Here is a 22,616-nt window from a genome sequence, read left to right on the forward strand (position 1 = left end):
CATGTACCATGTTGGTGTGCTGCACTCATTTAACTCGTCATTTACATTAGGTATATCCCCTAATGCTATCCCTCCCCATACCCCCCACCCCATGACAAGCCCCGGTGTGTGATGTTCCCCATCCTGTGTCCAAGTGTTCTCATTGTTCAATTCCCACCTATGAGTGAGAACATGCGGTGTTTGGTTTTCTGTCCTTCTGATAGTTTGCTCAGAATGATGGTTTCCAGCTTCATCCATGTCCCTACAAAGGACATGAACTCATTACAAGCAAATGCTCTTTAGAAAGGGAGGTCAGGGACCCACAGGCGGAAAAAAGCCTGCTTAAAGCTTGTAATCAAGCTAAGGAAAACTAAGCCCTTCTGGCTTACAGATTAAATGTGTTATTGCAGTTTGACACCAATGAATTCAGATTATGAGTTTCCAAGCTCTCAGGGTTCCTGCATGAGAGAGTTGCTGTACATGTTACACAATCTCTTTTTGTCTACTTACTTTCTTAATACGCATCCTTGACCGCTCCTCACTAACAGTGAAAAGAGCAAAGCTTCCAGAACGCTCACGTCCTCGCTTTTTACACAAGTGCGCGTGCGCACTGGGCGCTAGGTCTCTGACGTCACTAAGTGCATCCCGCCCCTACAAGTTAGCAACCGAAGGCGTCCTTAGCAGCAGTGGCCGCTGAGATGTACGAACTTCCGGTTCTCCAGGCAGCTGCCACTGCTATAGCCTCTGCCACCTGCCACGACCGGGCCTCTCCCTGGCGTTTGGTCACCTCTGCTTCATTCTCCACCGCGCCTATGGTCCCTCTTGGAGCCAGCGTGGCGGGCCCGGCGGCTCCCGGGTGGTGAGAGAGCGGTCCGGGAACGATGAAGGCCTCGCAGTGCTGCTGCTGTCTCAGCCACCTCTTGGCTTCCGTCCTCCTCCTGCTGTTGCTGCCTGAACTAAGCGGGCCCCTGGCAGTCCTGCTGCAGGCAGCCGAGGCCGCGCCAGGTCCTGGGCCTCCTGACCCTAGGCCACGGACATTGCCGCCGCTGCCACCGGGCCCTACCCCTGCCCAGCAGCCGGGCCGTGGTCTGGCTGAAGCTGCGGGGCCGCGAGGCTCCGAGGGAGGCAATGGCAGCAGCCCTGTGGCCGGGTTTGAAGCGGACGATCACGGAGGGAAGGTCGGGGAAGGCTCGGTGGGTGGCGGCCTTGCTGTGAGCCCCAACCCTGGCGACAAGCCCATGACCCAGCGGGCCCTGACTGTGTTGATGGTGGTGAGCGGCGCGGTGCTGGTGTACTTCGTGGTCAGGACGGTCAGGTGAGGCAAAGCCTCGGTGGGGCACCCCATTGGGCCTGAGATACGCAGGCTGGTGATCTCCAGCAAGGCTGACTTCTGTGACCCTTTCCCCCTTTCCCAGCATCAGGTACTCCTGCTTAAGAATATGACATTGACTTTCTTAAAGGCCTGTTACCTTTGGGGCAATTTAAACCTATAACTAATTGCTGCCTTTTGTTTATAAATTAGTGCCCTACCTCCAAATCTCTTCATCTGACCTACAACCCACGTCAGCCTCAAAGGGCACCCTTTCTCTGAAGTGAGGATAATCTTTATTCCCTAGAATTTTGACTACTCTGTCTTGTAATACTTCTACCTTTCTAGTCTACGTTTTTGTATGCCTAACTGGTCAAAATCTTGCCAATCAGAATGCAAACTCTTTAAAGACAGGATATCTATTTAGTAGGTTTGTGAGTCTTACAAATTATTTGTACAATGCTGCCACTTAATAAGAAATCAATATATATTTGAGTGGATTAATAGTAATATAGAGGTGCCTTATGGGTATTTTATTTTTATAAAATTCAGGAGAAGAAAAGTTCTTCCCTACTATCAGTGTTTCCTAGTATTGCCCTTTAAACTGCCACCTAAGTGGCAGAGAATCGCCTTCCTGAAGAGCTGACATACACAGCCAAGACCTCACCATTAGGAGAAGCCAGCAAAGAGATAAGGTGAGGGAAAGCTGTCTAGCAGTTTATATCATTATAAAGTAAGTGTAGAGGGTAGGTTTGCAGCTTATGTTTGTTTATTGTTTTCAAAATTCACTTTTTTCCCATAAATACCCTCTGTATTGTAATTTAACATATTTCTTTAAACTGATTATTTAAAGCAAAAGTTTCCTTTTAAACAAGTCGTTATTATCATGAATGGAAAACCAACATCACTTGGCTAGTTAAAAAATAGTGTAAGCCAGTGGTTCTTGACATGTGGGCCAGGGAGCCACACAGGTGGGAGTTTCACTTAGACCTCTTCAGGGCATCTACAGTATTAAAACTATTTTCAAAATAATACATTCTGTTACAGGCTTATAAGGTACAAATAGTTCATTGATATTGTTTCAGATTCCACATAGCAACTAATCTTTAAGAAACTGCTTGTCAAGTTTTGGTGTAGTAGTGTCATAAAGGAATAACCACTCATATATAAAAAGGCTATTAAAATATTTCTTTCCATTCCAAGTTTATATCTGTGTGAAGATGGAATTACTTTGTATGCTTCAACCAAACAACACATTGCAAAGGATTTAATGCAGAAGTAAATATAAAAATCTATCCATTTCCTATTTTTTGTTTCTATTTTTTGTCTATTCCTATCACCTTAAGCCAGATATTAAAGGGAATTGGAAATAAGAATCTAAATGTCATTCTTTTTACGTTTTTTCTTTTTTGAAAATATAGTTGTTTTTCAGAAAAGTTATGTTAACCTGTAATGTGTTTACTATTATTTTAAATCAGTTGATAAGTATAGGTTTTCTCAAGTTTAATTAATATGGTAAAGTTGATTGATATGTGTAATTTACATAAATATAAGTTATTTGGGGTTCTTGAACAATTTTAAGAATGTAAAGAAATCCAAAACCACGGGTGTAAGCAATATTTGAGAACCACAGCTGTAAGAAATATTATTTGAGCTAGATATTGTTGGTTCACAAAGGCTAGCAAATCTGCACTCACACTCTGTGTTAAAAGCATATTACCACCAAACTGAGACTTTCTTCTTAATATAAAGAAAGATCAAAAGAAATGATGAGTTCATGTCCTTTGTAGGGACATGGATGAAACTGGAAAACATCATTCTCAGTAAACTATCGCAAGGACAAAAAACCAAACACCGCATGTTCTCACTCATAGGTGGGAATTGAACAATGAGAACTCATGGACACAGGAAGGGGAACATCACACTCCGGGGACTGTTGTGGGGTGGGGGGAGGGGGGAGGGACAGCATTAGGAGATATACTTAATGCTAAATGACGAGTTAATGGGTGCAGGAAATCAACATGGCACATGGATACATATGTAACAAACCTGCACATTGTGCATATGTACCCTAAAACCTAAAGTATAATAAAAAAATAAAAATAAAAATAAAAATAAATAAAAAATAAAAAGAGATTTAAAAAAAAGAATATTTAAACAAATTATTTTCCTCACTATATAACTGTTATTTACTGCTGTCTGTATATAGTTCCTATAAAAATGCATGGCCCCTTGAATGTTGTATCTCTTATACCTAAAAATGATAGGTATAATGATAATTTGGGGGGAATATTCCTTTCTTGTTTTTCTCCTTTTGCTTCCACCTTTTTAATAATTTTAAATACACATATTTATTACCATTGATTTTCTGTCATTAATGTTGTAAAACTTGGACAGATACAGTCCTTCCAATATGATCCTATTGGATGACTCGGTAACATGATGTGTGTTAACAGCCAAATTCTGAACTATGGCTAATAAAAACTGCATTCTTTAACCAGCATCTAACATATTCATGCAGTCCAAGTCCTACATTTAGTTGGCTGCCTGGCATCCAAAGCTTGAATGATGCTAACAATGTCTGGGCAGTGTTCCGAACTCATACTTTTTGCTTCCAGATTATGGTTTTCTTCATTATCTTGGTGAATGCTCATTTTGGCTCCCATTTTCAAACTATGTGTGACAGTGCACTGAAATTAGTTATTTGTGCCAAGGGAGAAGAATGGCCAAAATCATTATTTTCTTAACTGATTTGAGGTGATGCAGAAAATGTTTTACTTCTAAAATTTTATTACATTGAACTACATGAGACTTTCAAATAGTTTTGTTTTTATCTAATTCATTTATAATGAATATGTAGGTAATAATAACTTCCTTTTTGAGTCTGGAAACATTCCAAAGAACAGTCAGATTCTCACTGTAGAAATACAAAACATATATATGTATGTGTGTATATATATGTGTGTGTGTGTGTGTGTGCAAGGAACACAGCAGGGACAAAGTAGACTGCCTAAAATGAACACTTAATCTCTATGAGAAGAGACTTGTCTGTCTTATTCTCCCCTATATCCTCAGTGCTAAACATCATGTGCAATATATGATGGGCACTGAATAAGCAGTTGCCTAATGGGTGAGCACTCTTCATGTATTATATTGCTGAACAGGTAGGTGGTAAGGATTTGGAAATTTAAGGATAATTGCTGTTTACTGACAGAACAAATAAATGTGAAGATCTCAATTAATACTTTTATTTCCTTCCTCTCAGTAGGACATTCTCTCCATAGTAAAATGTATAAGGCCAGGGAGTGGGGGTGGGGGGAAATCACTCTAGATGGTTGTTAGTTTTAGCACGTATGGTAATTATATAAAGCAATTTTTGTCATAACCGAATAATGATTCTTGCCTTAAAAGCAGGGAATTATTTCCTTTTTCATGCCATGTCATTGTTGGTTTTTCATTTTTTTTATTTAATTTGGTATATTGGAAGGAAATCAATGCTTAAAAGTTTAACCCTCTACTTTAAAAAAAAAATCTATATGCTCTTTAGCAAGTCTCTTCCAATTTCAAGAAAATATGGTGCTCATGCTCATATGGTGGAGATGAGCATGAAATTTATTATAATAGCCTTTATTTAAGCAGTCAATATTTATTTAACTGACCAGTACTGGGCACTGGGGATACAGTTTTGAGCAAAACAAACATTTCTGCTTCTATAACACTTGTATACTAGAGGAGCAGAGGGGCATTAACCAAATAATCACATAGTTAAGTACATAAAGGATGCTATGAAAAGGCATTAAAATGCAGATCCTATTAATACATAGTATATAGGAAATACAGTACATTAATTTAATTTGAATGCTTACCCAACCCTATACGCTAAGACACAACGTTAGGTTTTTTCAAAGAACCATACTTTGTAACTGAAAGATTATTTTTGAGCTTTTACTTATCCTAATAGCTGATAGTTAATTGATAATTTGTGTGTCAGATATAATGCCACATACTTTATGTGCATTTTGAAATTCTTGCAAAAACCTTCAAAGTAGGTAATATCATTCTTACTGAGGAAATTTAGGCTGAGCAAGGTTAAATAACTTGCCCAAGGGTGCACATATAGGACCTGCCCAAACCCAGCTCTGCTGGAACTTACCTAACCTGTTCAACCATCATGCTGCTTCCTGTGATCATTTAAAGTAACCAATTTAAAGCGATATTGCACATAAAGATGGCTAGCTTATTTATGGAGAAAAATAAAGTGGATAGTATATGCCCAGTGCCTTTCTGTTTAAAACACATGATTTTGTTGGACGTTAAACCTCCAAATTTTACCTTTTTGAAAAGTAAGTTAACATTTATTGATCATCATGATTGTGCAAAGGTGAAATAATTTTGTTTCATACCTCAGCTGCCTGCATTCCTTCCCTCATCCAAAGATTTTCTTGATTTGCTACACATAGTCAGGGAATGGTAATATTTTAAAGAAACCTCTGTTAATATGGTCACACATATTTACACCTTAGTAGAGCAAGTCACTAATGATTCATGCATGTGAGTTTAATCACCATTTCTCTTTTGTCTGGTTACTTAAGAATATGAGTTGTTTTCTTTTTCTCCTAGAAGTCTTGTGGTTCCAGCCCTATTTATAAAATTATAAAACATCCATAGAAATCACTTAATTTAAGCAAAACCAGGAGTACTTTTGACTATTTAACCAATTATGTATTTAGTGACTGTCACTAATTCAGTAAATATTATTTTCCACCTATTCCGTGCCATTACTAACCTCTGTGATGAGGGTTATTGGTGCACAAGGAAAGTCCCTGCCTTCATGGAACTTCCATTATAATTGTTTATATCTCCTTGGAAAGTGGAGTTTTCCTAACATGTGTAAATTGTCCTGGTTTGCCATTATTTATTTAGCTAGTCAGTGTATGTCAAATGTTTTATATATAAAGAGACCCAGAAACTTGGAAATGTATTTAACAAGTATGAGTTCTCAAGTAATGAATATTTTTTTGCAAAGATGAAACTTCCCTTCACAAAATGTTTACTCATACACCTAAAATATTTTAAAGTGTCAAGTTAGTTTGCTATGTGGTCAAGTGCCAAAATAACAAGATGATGACATAACTGATATGTCAGGGATCATAATCCCTGATATGATTATCATATCATAAGTAAAGTGATAATAGAATGCTCTGTTTTTAAGTGATATTTGTTATGTATGCAGTTCTGGGAGGTAAAAGTGGAGATGTACTCGTTTGTTGGGGGCTTTGAGGCCAGAGCAATGCTTGCTCATGTAATGCCACACATGGACATTGATATCTATACGGGGTAAATGTATGAGACTACCTGCCCTGATACTATCCACTTTAGACACTGCCTAGTGATCTCAAGAGCTGAGGAGATCTTTGCTTCACCACATCAATAGCCGTTTGCTTGTATGACACCCTGGCTCAGGAGATTTGTAGGACAATGCTGAATGTGGACTACGTAAAGTAGTAGTTTGACAAGTTATCATATGGGCCACCTTTAAGCCCACACAAATCTGTTTCTGATAAATTCGAATGACTGTTATATCTCTCAAACTTCTGAATATTAGGGCTTCAAAGATAATAAAGACATCATATTTGTGTTCAAGGAGCTTATCTAGTGAAGGACTACCACTGCTTTTTGTGGTAATAAACTAAACTTTTGAGAATATGGCAGCAATAGATCAAGCTATTTGGAGAAGGCTACTCTTAAATATCATTCCTATTAGACAAAGCCATCTGAAAAGCCACTTAATAGCATAACAAAAACTATTATATTTTTGTAGAAGACTAAATATTATCTCTAATCAGCATAAATCTTTTACAAACTTGCCCTGTAACTGAATGTATTTTCAGTTGACCTTTTCTGCTTGGATATATTTCATTTCACTCTTAACTGTGCAGGCAGGGAGAAGTATTGGATGACAGCTGTAGAAAGGGGTCCACTTAAGAATGGACTATCCAGTCTTGTTTAAATGCCATTAGTGGGGAAAGAGCCAGTACAGAAGGAAATATTGAAGATATGGGAAAGGAAGACACCTAAGAAGACATGAAGGAGGGAATCTAAATAAAGCTCTTGTCACAGGACAGGAGAGAGATTTTCCATTGAAGTGTTCCCATTTCCATGCCTTTCATTCTCTCTTATGCTTTTTGTAGTCTGGCTTCTAATTCTACCACTCTAGAATTACTCATGCAGAAGATGATTAGTAAGCACATTGTCTCAGTTTCATGGATATTTTCCCCTCTTTTCTGTAGCACTCAGTGCACTGGTTCGTTCTTTGATTTCTGAGACATCTCTTCTGATTTTCTTCTTACCTCCTTGAGTATTTCATGCCCAGCTTCTTCATGAATTTCTTATTCCATGAACTCTTCTTCCTAATTAGGACTCTTCTACAAGCTAATGTCTGGAGAGCAGGGCCTCTATCTTACTCATCTTTTGTCCTTAAAGGCCCAATCTGATTCCTAGAATACAACGAGATGCATTGAATTTGTGTGGAAGAGAATGACTTTCACCTCCCAACTGACAGTGTTTTCTGGGCCCTGCTTTCACTGTCCATGTTCCCTGGGTGATCCATCCAAAATTCATATCCTTAATGGCCACCTCTAAGCTGTTAGTTACTTTCTGAGTTACAGACATGTATAGCCAGCCAACTTCTTACTGGATAGATGATTCAGACTTGTTTTCAAGTTTAAGCTTGAAACAATATTTTTATCCCTGGACAAATCTTGCCGCACTCTCTTTAGAAGGTGAATAACATCATCATCTACACAATTTCTCAAACTAGAAACCTAAGTCATCCCATGTCTCTCTTTTGCTTACCATTCAAATACAGTCATCCAATTTCAATTGCTAAATATTTCTTGACTATATTACTGCTTTGTGAGCTCAATTGACCTTAAATTAGTTTAGGTTCACATCACTAGATTATTGTGCTATTGTTTCTAACTTTTCTCAACTTCACCTGTCTCTCTCTCAATTTACCTTCAACACTGAACAGATGGTGTTCCCTCTGAGATGTAAATCTATCATACTATGTGTGCTTATAATCCTTTATTGCTACACTGTCCAATATGGTAGCCAGTAGGTACAGGTGGCTATTTAAAAACTTATGTTACCTAGGCACCGTGGCTTACGTTTGTAATCCCAGCACTTTGGGAGGCCAAGGTGGGAGGACCTCCTGAGTCCAAGAGTTTGAGACCAGCTTGGACAATATAGTGAGACCCTGCTTATTATATATTTATATATATAACATTCATACACATATATGTGTAGGGGGTATATGTGTGTGTGTGTGTATATATATGTGTGTGTGTAATATATATGTATATACACATACTAGGTATAGTAGTGCAGGCCTGTAAGTTCCAGCTGTTTGAGAGGCTGAAGTGGGAGGATCATTCAAGCCTAGGATATCAAGACTGCAGTGTGTCGTGATCACACCACTGCACTCCACCCTTCATGACAGAGCAAGACCTTGTCTCAAACAAAGTTAATGAAAAATCAAATGTAAAATTCCAGTCCATTAGATATACTAGCTGCATTTCTTTTATTTATTTATTTATTTATTTAGAGACAAGGTCTGGCTCAGCTCACTGCAACCTCTGCCTCCCAGGCTCAAGCCATCCTCCCACCTCAGCCTCCCAAGTAGGTTGGACTGCAGGCACACGCCACCACACCCAGCTATTTATTGTATTTTTTATAGAAATTTGGTTTTGCCATGTTGCCCAAGCTGGTCTTGAACTCTTGAGCTCAAGTGATCTGCCTGCCTTGGCCTCCTAAAGTGCTGGGATTACAGGTGTGAGCCACTTCACCCAGCCAACTAGCCACATTTTAAGGGCTAAATAATCACATGTTGTTAGTGGCAACTGTATTGGACAGAACAATGCAGAATATGTCCATCATTGCAGGAAGTTCTATTGGGAAGCACAATTCTATGGCATTTCATGGGATAAATGTTCATACTCTTTAGTAGTTAATTAGCTCCTTAATCAGATTTTTTTGTTTTTTTTGACATGGAGTCTCCCTCTGTCACCCAGGCTGGAGTGGAGTGGCACAGTCTTAGCTCACTGCAACCTCCACCTTATGGATTCAAACGATTCTCCTGCCTCAGCCTCCCTGAGTAGCTGGGACTACCGGCCATCATTTTTTATTTTATCTTGTTTTCCAGTCTCTAGTGAACTATATTTTTATGGAAGAACATTTTTCAAGGATGGAATTCTTTGCATTCTTTCTTTATTCTCTTGTTTAACTCCTGGTTGTCTTTGAAGATGAAATGGAACATGTACTCTACTGGGAAATCTCTGTGATTCCAGGCCATTTTGAGAATACCTGTGTTATGACATTATTTCCAGTGGACTATAATAGTTGTTTATGTTTCTGTCTTCTTTTCTACACTGTTTGCTTTTTACGCCTCATTTAGAAAATAGTAGATTTTCACATGTTTTCTGAATTAATTTCAAAAGGAAATAAGAAATAATGTATCAGGCTGGGCATGGTGGCTTATGCCTATAATCCCAGCATTTTGGGATGCTGAGGCAGGCGAACTGCTTGAATCCAGGGGTTGAGACCAGCCTGGGCAATATAGTGAGACTTCATCCCTACTAAAAAGAAAAAAAGAAAAAATTAGCTAGTTGTGGTGACCTGTGGCCCCAGCTACTCAAGAAACTGAAGTGAATCATTGGAGTCCAGGAAGTCAAGGTCGTACCCCTGCATTCGTACCCCTGCATCCCAGAAACAGATGAAGTCAAGGTCATACCCCTGCATTTGTACCCCTGCATCCTGGAAACAGATGAGATCCTGGAGAGAGAGAGAGAAGAGAGAGAAGGAGAGGAGAGAGAGGGGAAAAAGAGAAGAGAGAAAGATAAAGGAAAGAATAAAAAAGAAATAATGTATATGAAATCAAAACATGTAAATGAAGATTAGAAATGTGAGGTAGCTGTGTGAGAGAGGTGTTAACATCAATCCTGCAATAATGTAGTCATTTTAACTCATTTCAATTCCATACCGGAGCCTCATGATATATGCTTGCACAGAGAAGTCAATTTATTTAACAGGTGTATATTTGCATGTATTTACCCAAGATAAAGTGCAGATTATTCATCAGTGTATATCTAACATGACTGCAGTCCTCAGGGTGTTAGAGTACAGCCAGAAAATGCATTCCTCTGTAATTGATAGAGGTTGAATGTGGGACAAAATGGAGAAACTAGATTGAGATGCTTCTGGTTAGTTATTGCAAAGTTTTTCTGAAAACAAAATCAATAGCATTTGAACATAACTGTCAACTGGTAGCAATGCTCAGGTGGTATCTACCAATACACTCTACCAGTGTTTCTGGACCCATTGCTACAGCAAGCATCTATTCTGACTAGATGGTCCTTATGCCCTGCCAGTTGTTAAATAGCTAAGTATCTTGAGTATCACCTCTACTCCTACTCTTCAAAGTTCTTGAGTTCTTTTATCATGATCTCCAGTGCCCATTGTAGTATTTCTCTTCTATATTATTGCATTTGATTCTAATTTTATTTTTGGTGAAGACTACATTTAAAAAATTGCCTAGGTTTGATCTTTTCTAAAATATGAGAAATATGGTAAAATGTTGAAATTGGGTTGAAAGATATGTTGGTAATTTGCATTGTTCAGTATGATATAAAACATATCTAGAGAAATACTTAAATCATAAATTGAGAATCTTATAGTAATTGAAGTTACTTTCTTAAGAAATCAGGTTTTTCTTGGCGTTTCTGGAGAGATTTTTATTGCTATATTATTTAATAATCCTTTTTTTTTCTGGAAGAAGAAATTGGTATAGAGTTGAAAATTCGTAGAAGAACATGAAGATATTGACTGTTGTAAGATTTTGGTTGGCATGTAATATCCATTCTTTCTGTATAGCCAAACTGTATTATGTTTTTGTAATGTAAAAGGGGTAATATATACTATGGTTTGACTTTAGTTATACTGTAATTTTATGTATTCACCAGTCATCTCAATAGTAAGGCAAAACATCCAAAAGATAAAACTGTCTCTATGTTTCTGTGCTAATTAATTTACATACATATGAGTATATGTGTAATTTTCTATGCATGCCTTTATTCCTCTAGTTAATATGATAGTTTGTTTTAACTTTCTTTTATTACTGAAATCTATAGAATATAAATTCACATTAATATATGTCACATGTTAATAAAACATATGACATAATTATAACCTTGTGTTATCACTTATAATTCTTGTTTAAAGGAACTATTATTTTTCCTGTCATTATGTATACTGTAGACACCTTAAATTTATATAGATGTATACAAAAAACCTTATACAATTATTTGATAAATGTTATTTCAGCCTCAACTCTGAGGTGAGTAGATAATTTTTCAAATTGGGAAACTGATATGAGAAGCTATGTATTTTAATCAGGATAGTACAAGCTACGGTTGAACAAACAACTTCAATCTAAATGACTTAATACAATAAAATTCTATTTTTCCTTTAAGGAAATTCAGCTGCAGATTTGGGCTATCCTCCAACACAGTTGTCCTCCATGTGGTAACAGCAATTTAGCTGGCTTTAATGTTTGGTCTTTTATGCCAACATATGTCCTCCACAGTTGTCAGAGCTTGGTGAGAGACACCAGAGAATGCACAGGAGCTTTCAAATGCCTTAACCTAGAAAAGGCACAATTACATCTGTTCATGTTTTGTTGACCAGTCCTAGTCATGAGCCTACTATGGGAAGTGAATAGGTACTATGTGTGGGGGGGCAGGGGGAGGGAGGTCAAGATTTGATGAACACTAATAATATCTACCATATGAAGTGATAGACCAAAGGTCATATTGCTGGAAGAGTGCCCAAGCTCCTTAAGAACTCAGATTTGGAACTCTACTTTTGCCATTTCTTCTACATTATTCAGTGAGTTCTTGAAGTGATTGATTGATTATATTTTTACTCTTTCATTGGTATGAATTTGCATCTTATGAAATAGTAAAACAAATTTCTATTGAGCCTGGAAATAAGACACAGTAAATACTTTTGCCATTAGCTTGATCTGCACTATCTCCCTGTGCTATCTTATAAGTTATATGCACTATACCAGATACACATTGATACCCATTGCAAAACTATCCCAATTCTTCAAAAAGTGATGCTGCCATAAACAGTCAACGAAATGTTTCTGCTCTTTAATTACCTGTTCTTATTTTCTTCTCGCTGTCCACTGCTTACTGTGTATATTTTTTTCTGTCCTATAGCTTCTGGCTTCTCTGAGTTTTTGCTTTCTTTTGATCTACTATGACTTGTCATTCTCTTTATTCTATATAATGTCATTTTGACTCCTTTAGTCTTTATCACCCATTAAAACTGCCTCATGTTCCTGTGTGCGTATATATGTGCATATTTTCTTCCATATTGACTTCCCAAAGTTGATACTCCGATTGGTTTATCTTATCTTTGTAGGCTAGGCCACATCATCCATCACAATCTAGCCTAGGGATTGACAGTCCTAGTTAAGAAAGGTGTTCATCCCAGGCTTGTATTAGTTTTCAGTGGGAGTAAGTGATTTTTCATGGTAGAAAACATGATTAACCATTTCTGCCCATTCATAAAAAAAAGTATGAGTGGAGTAGTTTTTCTGAGGACTAGGGACAGTGGACATGACAGATTGCATGATGTGTCTTGTGCATTGTTTTAATAATGTAGATTTCCATATTTCTACGGTGGGATCCTAATATATAAACTAACTAAAAGCAACAATGCACTGATTGGCCACACCTCCACAGAAACCTAGGACACTGAAGAGCCCAGTTTGAAAACAGTCATGTTTTTCAATTTGGGCTGCCAAATCTCTGAGAGAATGTGATGGAAATTATATGATGATCTACAAGGAGATGGGAACACTGTGCTAAGCTGAGAAAACAAGTATCAAGTGAAGCTATGAAAAGTTAGTGAGCTTTTTGGTGGCGATGTTATTTTAGATTCAAAATTGCTGATAAAACATTTGATTGGTTTATTCAAAGTGGACAGATTGCTGATAGAACCTGCCTGAAAGATTCTTAAAGAGTATCACTATGAGTATATACATCCAGATGATATACAGTAGCAGTGTGGCTCAGAGAAACTAATATGTTAAGTGTCCTTATCATTTAGGAGGTTTTTAGCTATAAATAATAAAATATCCAATTAAAAGTGAGTTAAACCCAAGGAAATTTTTTTTGTTGTCATTTACTTATCATGTATATGAACAGGCCCAGGTTTGGTTCACTGGCTTTGGGAGATTATTAAGAATCCCAAATTTTTCCACCCTTGCCTTTCTATAGGATGGCTACCTCTGCTTTAAATATTCTGTTCTCACTCAATAGTATCTTTAGCAGGAAGGAGGGAAGGGACTATGAACGGAGGCCTTCTGTATGCTTTTGTTTTGTTTTTAAATCAGGGAGAAAAATCTTTCCTGGAAACCCCACTACCAGAGACATCCCGTTCTATCTCATTTGTCTGAACTGCTTCATCTGCTTACTCCTAGACAATGGCTGGAAAAAGGAAAATTATATTTTCATGATTGGTCTGAATCAATTATTATGCCCATTATGTACTCCTTAGGGCTGGGGTCAATTGCTCTCTAAACAAAATCATGGTTCTGTTAAGCCAGAAGAAGAAAGTTGCCTCTAAACAAAGCAGATTCTATTACAGTGATCAAAATTAAGAGAGAGATTCATCAGAACAACAACTAATCAAAACAACATAATTGTACTTGTTAATGCAAGTAGCTGCCAAGTTATTATTATTATTATTATTATTATTACTACATAAGGATGAACTAGAAAATATGGCTCAACTCAAACAATTATCTAGTTTGGTATATTGTGAGATAGTTGTTTTGAAGATTAGCAGACTATTTTCACCTAATTTTTTGACCTACATTAAAATTACTTAGATTCATTAGGAATACATTTTGTCTCAATATTTTAAAACTCAGACTCAGTAGTCAACTTACTCGTGTATGAATCTTAGCTCTACCATTCACTGTCTCACATTTAATTTTCTCTAATTTCTGCCTTTCTGTGGATGAAATGAAGGTACTTAACCTATAGGATTGTTATGAGGATCAGATAATATTTATGAGCTGTTTAGCTTAATGCCTGGCACATGTGCATGCGCAGAAAACATCAGCTTTTCATAATCACATGCTTTTACATCTAGAATTCAAATTACAATTTATCTGAGGAGTTTTACTATAATGTTTTTAATACCTCTGTCTCATAAACTATTAATATTCACTATTTTCATTTTTATACTTTTTCTCACTTACGAAATAGAAACTTTAAATATGTATACAAATATTGTTATGTATTATAAATATATGTATATTTGTATTATGTATAACTTAAATCTCTCTCTGTATTTATATATACATATATGTATCCATGTATATACCTCTGTGGTACCTGACTGCTAAAGCTATAATCAGCAAGATGGTAGAACTGACAGGGCTGTAGATAGAGTCAGTGTAAGGGGAATAAAAGGAGATTATAGGATAATTCTGAAAGGATTGGTCATAGAACCAATGAGAGGCTACAAAGGGGTACTGAACTGTAGATAGAACTTTAAGGTTGATTGGGAAATAAATCCATGCTGAACTTTTAGAAATGGAGGTCAGAAGAATTATCAAGTCTCACATCCTGAGCCTTAGGTCCTAAAAGGGAAGACAAAGAAATCCATGTCAAGACAAAGAGGAGATATGACAAGGAAACTATGTGTTACATACTTTCATATGGAATACTTCAAAGCCAAACTAAATAACATTGATTTAGGATTTACTTTACCTGGGGGTGTCTGCCAACATGCCCTCAATAGGAGACAAACCTAATCACAGGAAGTGATTGTGTGTACTGAATTACAAGGAGTTGGGAGAGAAAAGGTATCTATCAAGGAAAACAAGGTTGCAGTGTCCTGAACATACATGAACATGCTTTTGATTTTTTTTTTGACCTTTGGGTGTTAGCAGTAAACACTTCATTAGAATTCAGCAGTAGCAGGATACCTCGTTGAAGGAAATTTTAGTTAAGGATGCACGTGGTCAAGATTGTGGTAGGGACAGAGCTGGATAACTGTCAGGCTAATAGAGAGGGCTTTGTAAAAAATATGAAAAAATGCTAAAGGAATTCAAAACTACAATAATCTGCGAACTTCAACATGGAGTCACATACATTTTAATGGCTCCTGAGAGTTTATATCAAGGTCAGTAATTATAATGATCCTGAGAGGTTAAAAAGAGACTTTTAAAATATCTCATTTTCTTCTGTATAGGATGGCAGGAATATCTTTAGCATTGAATATGGTTCCATATAGAATGCTGAGAAGTTAAAAGTAGTACAAAAAGCCAGTTTGGCTTTTGAAAGGATAAACTTCAGTTATTCATAGTGTATATGAGGAAAACTGTGTTTTTAGAATATGGTAAATTTGCATACCAAAAGGACAAAAATAAAACTCCTCAGCATAGGATACAAGCTAAATATTAGGGATTCTAGTTGGGTTACAGTATGACAGTTGCCTGGATCATGCCTAAAACATCCTAAATGAAATCTTAGAGCTCCTGATGTGAGTACATGTTTAATATATTTAAATATTCTAGTACTTTGTTTGTTTGTCCTGAGTCAGAAAGCTGTTACCTCCAGAGGTCCATATTACGATTTTAAATTTGGCTAGCTCCCTTAGATTTTGTTGTGGTATGTATCTGGAAACGATGTTCTTTCAGGCTTGTTTTATTCCAAGGGTGATAATTTATATATAAAAATTTAGATATCTTTCTTATACAGAGAAAATAGAAGATATATTGCAAATCTATGTATTTTAGTCAATTTGTTTAGCAATATTTATCAGGCATCAACTTTATGGCAGAAGTTGTGTGCTGTGGCTACTGTGGTGAGTAAGAACAGATACAGCTCCTGCTGTCATGGAATCAAATGTCTGGTAGGGATGACAAATAGTTACTTAAATAAGTATACAAGTGAACTTTTCATAAGCACTTTAAAGGACATGTATATAGTTTCAGTGGAAGCCAATAGTAGAGGTTTGTGACCTAGTTAGGTAGAACAGAAAAGGGTTTCCTGAGGAAGTTATATTTAAGCTGACAGCTGAAAGATGAGCAGGCATTCACACAGCAGTATTGTGGTAGGTGAGAGAAGAGTGTAAGGCCAATGGCAGAGAAAGCATGGCCATCATGAGGAACTGAGAGAAGGCTATGTGGCTAGAGTTCAGAACCTGGAGTGGAATGTGGAGCAAAGAACAAGATGAGGCTAAAGATGAAAGTATGAGCCATCCTGTGCTCATCTTTGTAGGCCATATATTATAGACTGATTACTTAATGTTGAGTAATAGGAAACCATTGAAGGTTTTAGAGAATGAAGGGAAGGTTAATGGATAACCGGAGTAGGTAGAGATATTGAATTAGGAAGCTATTTTAGTCAGCAGAGGAAGAGATGATAGGATAGCAGTGGTATGGTGAAGCAATATAAATGAATTTAAATTATTTTTAGGAAGTACAATCAATAATACCTTGTGATTGTGGCAGCCATGGAGATACACTAATCAGCCCTCCATTCAAGAGAACATGCTACAGGAAGCAAAGTTGCTTGACATCCTCCTGCTGTCACAGATTTGGGTCCATCACAGCATCCATGCCAGGACAATAACCCCTAAACTTGTCCCTAGCCGATGACTGAGTGGAGCACAGCCTGGCCATCCTGACTAACAGGGAACTCCGCTAATGGGCAACCTTTGCTTACAAGCATGCCACTGGCCTGGTGAAGACTCTCCCAGAACTGCACTGCAAGCTATAGCTCTTTCTAGCTGGTCATCCTTCCTTTCCACTCTTTCACAGGTGTCAGACCTCTATTACCCTTTGTAAGATCTCCTTATTTTCCCTTTTCTCTCTCTTTATCCTTCACAGGCCCTTCCCTAACAATTCTCTTGTATTCTATATTAATTTGTTAGAGCTATTGCAAAAAAGTACAAGTGGGCTGGCTTAAACAACAGAAACTTATTGTCTCACAGTTCTGGAGGCTAGAAATCCAAAATCAGGGTACTGGCAGGGCTGGTGCCTTCTGAGGTCTGTGAGGGAAGGATCTGTTCTTGGCATCTTTTCATCTTTTTGATGATGTTTTCATGTTCACATGGCGTTCTGCCTGTGTGCGTGGCTGTCTCCAAAATTTCCCTGTTTATAAGGACATCAGTCACATTGGATGAGGGCCTACCTTAATGATCTCATTTTAACTTGATTACCTCTATAAAGACCTTATTTCTAAATAAGGTCACATTTTGCAGTACCAGGGATTAGGACTTCAACATATGAATTTTTGGAAGACACAGTTCAACCTGTAACATGCAGACACATCCCTTATTAGTATCTGATTCTTGAAGAAGTGGAACTGACAACTGATGGATTAGGTTGTAGAAATGGGGAATAAAGATGAGAATGATGTCAAATTGGTCAAAAGAATTTTTACTATGTGTCATATATTCAATTGGGTTGGACTTCCTGATGAAAAGTATAGACAACTACAATTGTGGTTCACTAATTTTTATTCATTTATGCTTCAGCGGTAAAGAAAGTTTCACCTTTATTCTTGGTCACTAGTTTACTTTTTTCTAAGAATAGTCAAGAAAAAAATTTTATTTTAGTTATAGATTATTATTCACTGTTTCCTTGTTATGTCTAACCACATGGGGGAGTGTGTATATGTGTGTGTATAGTAAATAATATATTCCTCAGTCTAGCTTTGAATTTGCTATAAAAGAAATTAAGGAATAATATTACCCTACAGATGCTTAGTTAAAAAAAAAAGAAGAGAAAAAATCAAATCAGGTAGATACGGCAAATTACAGCAAACTTAAATCAGGTGGATATTTCAAGCTACAGCAAGTTACATTGATCGGTGTTCTGCCTTTCATACAGCAGTGAAATGAAATGGAATTTTATTCTGTTGTGTTTATTTTATGTGGCATCATATATTTCTACATAAAATTTTATCAAGCTTACTTTAGTGGTTTAGTTTTATTTTGATTCTCTAATTTATATACATGTTATTGGAAGAGAAATAGTTCTTACCAACCTGAGTGTATTGGAACATTAAGGAATCTGCATCTGTATTAAGGCAGCCATTTGAATATTAATTTGAATACCTAGAAAGCATCTGACTAGGATCATTTATCTGTGCATACCAGGTGATGAGTGAACATAATTCTATATGAATAACCATATAGCTTTTTTCTTTTGCCTGCTCAGGCTTCCATACTTCCCTCTGTACAAATTTGTAGATAAAGTCTCCATTTTTATTTTCATTAGAAGCTGGCAAAATTTGTTTCTATATTTCCAAATGCATTTACTATGTCTAGTAGAAAAGTGTGCATATCTTTGTCTATATCTACATGTGCGTGTATTATATATATGTAATTGTCAACACACATATAGATGAGTTTGGGTGTCATGAGCCTAATGAAGACATTCATTTGTAAGAAAAGAACTGTGGCTATTAAAATTGCATAGATATTAAAGCTCTGCTTTTTCTTTTGTTTAAAAATAATACACAATGCATATTAAAAGACAAAGTAGCCTTTTTACTTAAAATTTTGGTGTGTTTTAATGTGTATTTTATTTTACGCTTAATGTTTGTTAGTATTTTCGGTAGTGTTTGTTGAATCACCCAAGTTATTTGAAAGCTTTGAAATTGCTTTTTTTTTGTTCCTTGAGATGAATCACCCCATATAGTAATACAGTGTGTGTGTTTTATTATAGTTGATGCTTTTATGTGGACATGTAGCTGTATGACCACGTAATTATCACTGCCTATAACTTTGGACTGAGCAAAGACATTTTTAGAGAAATTACATTTCTAGTTTAAATTTTATATAATAATATATAGTATTTTTTACTCATTCTTGGATAAGTCAGTACATATACTAAAACAGTAAATTCATTTAGATTTGAACTGCATCACCCATTTATTTGATGCCTAACAATATTCTATTTTTATATATGAAATAGGTTCTTGTTTCTAAAGAGTTGGATTCATTTTTAGAAGATAGTATTTACATACACATTTAAATTAAACGATAGAATAAAGAATAAAATGTTCAAACCAATGCAGCCAAATGTTTAGGCTATACACAGATAGGGAAAATAGTATTATTAGGCAAATTAGTTTGACCACTCATTGTAAGATTAGGAATCGTTAAAGACTTTGAATGTAGAGACGAACATCAGATGAGCTGAATGTTAAAGTCCTTAAGCTCTACATTCATATCATTTTTGTTTGTTTGTTTTGAGACTAGCCAACATGTCCTGTGACTAACAATGACAGGTTAACATATTGACTATTTGATATATATGACCTGGGAGAATCTAGTTTATTTCCAAAAATAATTTCACATGACATTAACTTCATTGACTAAAAATGTCAGAATGTTTGGAACCCATATGGTTTCAAAAACTGAGCAAAAGACTGACAAAAGGAAAGAGAAATTATAACTCTCAATATCCTTAACTTATATTTCCAACTAGTTTCACTCACTCTTATGTAATCACTTTTTAAAATCAAACAATTGCATGCAGATATCATTAAATGATATGTTTCAAAAGCACCAATAGTAAACTAAGTTCCCTCTATTTTTCTATCTTTTTTTTTTTTTTTCTTTTTTTTGAGACAGAGTCTTCACTCTGTCACCCAGGCAGGAGTGCAGTGGTTTCATTTCAGCTCAGTGCAGCCTCTGCCTCCCAGGTTCAAGCCATTCTCCTGCTTTAGCTTCCCGAGTAGCTGGGATTACAGGCGCACACCACCGTGCCCAGCTCATTCTTGTATTTTTACTAGAGACAGGATTTCACCATGCGGGCCAGGCTGGTCACGAACTCCTGATGATCGGCCCGCCTCAGCCTCCCAAAGTGTTGGGATTACAGGTGTGAGCCACCACACCCGGACTATTTTTCTATTTCTACTTTCTAAAGACAATACATTTATTTTTTCTTTTCTTTGTTTGCTAATTACTTTCATAAGTCTAAATCAGAGGTTAGCAAAGTATGGCCCACTGGCCAAATTCCTTCTTCTGATGTTTTTGTAAGGCCTAAGAGCTAAGAATGTTTTATCTATCTGTCTATCTATCAATCATCCATCTATATATTTTTAAGGGTGGTAAACAAAACAAAAATTTAAATGAATACGTAGTAGAGTGTGTCCTACAGAGCATAAAATACTATCTAATTTTTTTTTCATTTGGGATGGGTTGCTTAGCTTTTTTTTTTTTATTATACTTTAAGTTTTAGGGTACATGTACACAACATGCAGATTTGTTACATATGTATACATGTGCCATGTTGCTGTGCTGTACCCATTAACTCATCATTTAACATTAGGTATATCTCCTAATGCTATACCTCCCCCCTCCCCCCACCCCACAACAGGCCCCGGTGTGTGATGTTCCCCTTCCTGTGTCCATATGTTCTCATTGTTCAATTCACAGCTATGAGTGAGAACATGCAGTGTTTGGTTTTTTGTCCTTGCAATAGTTTGCTGAGAATGATGGTTTCCAGCTTCATCCATGTCCCTATAAAGGACATGAACTCATCATTTTTTATGGCTGCATAGTATTCCATGGTGTATATGTGCCACATTTCCTTAATCCAGTCTATTATTGTTGGACATTTGGGTTGGTTCCAGGTCTTTGCTATTGTAAATAGTGCCACAATAAACATACGTGTGCACGTGTCTTTATAGCAGCATGTTTTATAATCATTTGGGTATATACCCAGTAATGGGATGGCTGGGTCAAATGGTATTTCTAGTTCTAGATCCCTGAGGAATCGCCACACTGACTTCCACAATGGTTGAACTAGTTTACAGTCCCACCAACAGTGTAAAAGTGTTCCTATTTCTCCACATCCTCTCCAGCACCTGTTGTTTCCTGACTTTTTGCTGATCGCCATTCTAACTGGTGTGAGATGGTATCTCAATGTGATTTTGATCTGCATTTCTCTAATGGCCAGTGATGATGAGCATTTTTTCATGTGTCTTTTAGCTGCATCAATGTCTTCTTTTGAGAAGTGTGTGTTCATATCCTTTGCCCACTTTTTGATGGGGTTATTTGGTTTCTTCTTGTAAATTTGTTGGAGTTTATTTTAGATTCTGGATATTAGCCCTTTGTCAGATGAGTAGATTGCAAAAATTTTCTCCCATTCTGTAGGTTGCCTGTTCACTCTGATGGTAGTTTCATTTGCGGTGCAAAAGGTCTTTAATTTAATTAGATCCCATTTGTCAATTTTGGCTTTTGTTGCCATTGCTTTTGGTGTTTTCGACATGAAGTCCTTGCCCATGCCTATGTCCTGAATGGTATTGCCTAGGTTTTCTTCTAGGGTTTTTATGGTTTTAGGTCTAACATGTAAGTCTTTAATGCATCTTGAATTAATTTTTGAATAAGGTGTAAGGAAGGGATCCAGTTTCAGCTTTCTACATATGGCTAGCCAGTTTTCCCAGCACCATTTATTAAATAGAGAATCCTTTCCCCATTTCTTGTTTTTGTCAGGTTTGTCACAGATCAGATGGTTGTAGATATATGGCATTATTAATGAGGGCTCTATTCTGTTCTATTTGTCTGTATCTCTGTTTTGGTATCAGTACCATGCTGTTTTGGTTACTGTAGCCTTGTAGTATAGTTTGAAGTCAGGTAGCGTGATGCCTGCAGCTTTGTTCTTTTGGCTTAGGATTGACTTCGCAATGCGGGCTCTTTTTGGTTCCATATGAACTTTAAAGTAGTTTTTTCCAATTCTGTGAAGAAAGTCATTGGTAGCTTGATGGGGATGGCATTGAATCTGTAAATTACCTTAGGCAGTGTGGCCATTTTCACGATATTGATTCTTCCAACCCATGAGCATGGAATGTTCTTCCATTTGTTTGTATCCTCTTTTATTTCATTGAGCAGCAGTTTGTAGTTCTGCTTGAAGAGGTCCTTCACATCCCTTGTAAGTTGGATTCCTAGGTATTTTATTCTCTTTGAAGCAATTGTGAATGGGAGTTCACTCATGATTTGGCTCTCTGTTTGTTATTGGTGTATAAGAATGCTTGTGATTTTTGTACATTGATTTTGTATCCTGAGACTTTGCTGAAGTTGCCTATCAGCTTAAGGAGATTTCGGGCTGAGATGATGGGGTTTTCTAGATATACAATCATGTTATCTGCAAACAGGGACAATTTGACTTCCTCTTTTCCTAATCGAATACCCTTTATTTCCTTCTCCTGCCTGATTGCCCTGGCCA

General features: G+C 36.8%; 1 protein-coding gene across 1 annotated transcript in view; it reads left to right on the forward strand.

Moving 5' to 3' along the window:
- The first annotated feature begins 634 nt into the window (after positions 1–634).
- Positions 635–22,616, forward strand: part of FAM174A (family with sequence similarity 174 member A) — a 51,209-nt gene continuing 29,227 nt past the window's right edge. Inside the window, exon 1 of the mRNA XM_003279972.3 lies at positions 635–1,294. Coding sequence (XP_003280020.1) covers positions 861–1,294 — 434 coding nt within the window. The 5' untranslated portion in view covers positions 635–860. The remainder of the gene's footprint in view (positions 1,295–22,616) is intronic.

Source organism: Nomascus leucogenys, chromosome 2 (assembly GCF_006542625.1).
Source record: "Nomascus leucogenys isolate Asia chromosome 2, Asia_NLE_v1, whole genome shotgun sequence".
Taxonomy (NCBI): Eukaryota; Metazoa; Chordata; class Mammalia; order Primates; family Hylobatidae; genus Nomascus; species Nomascus leucogenys.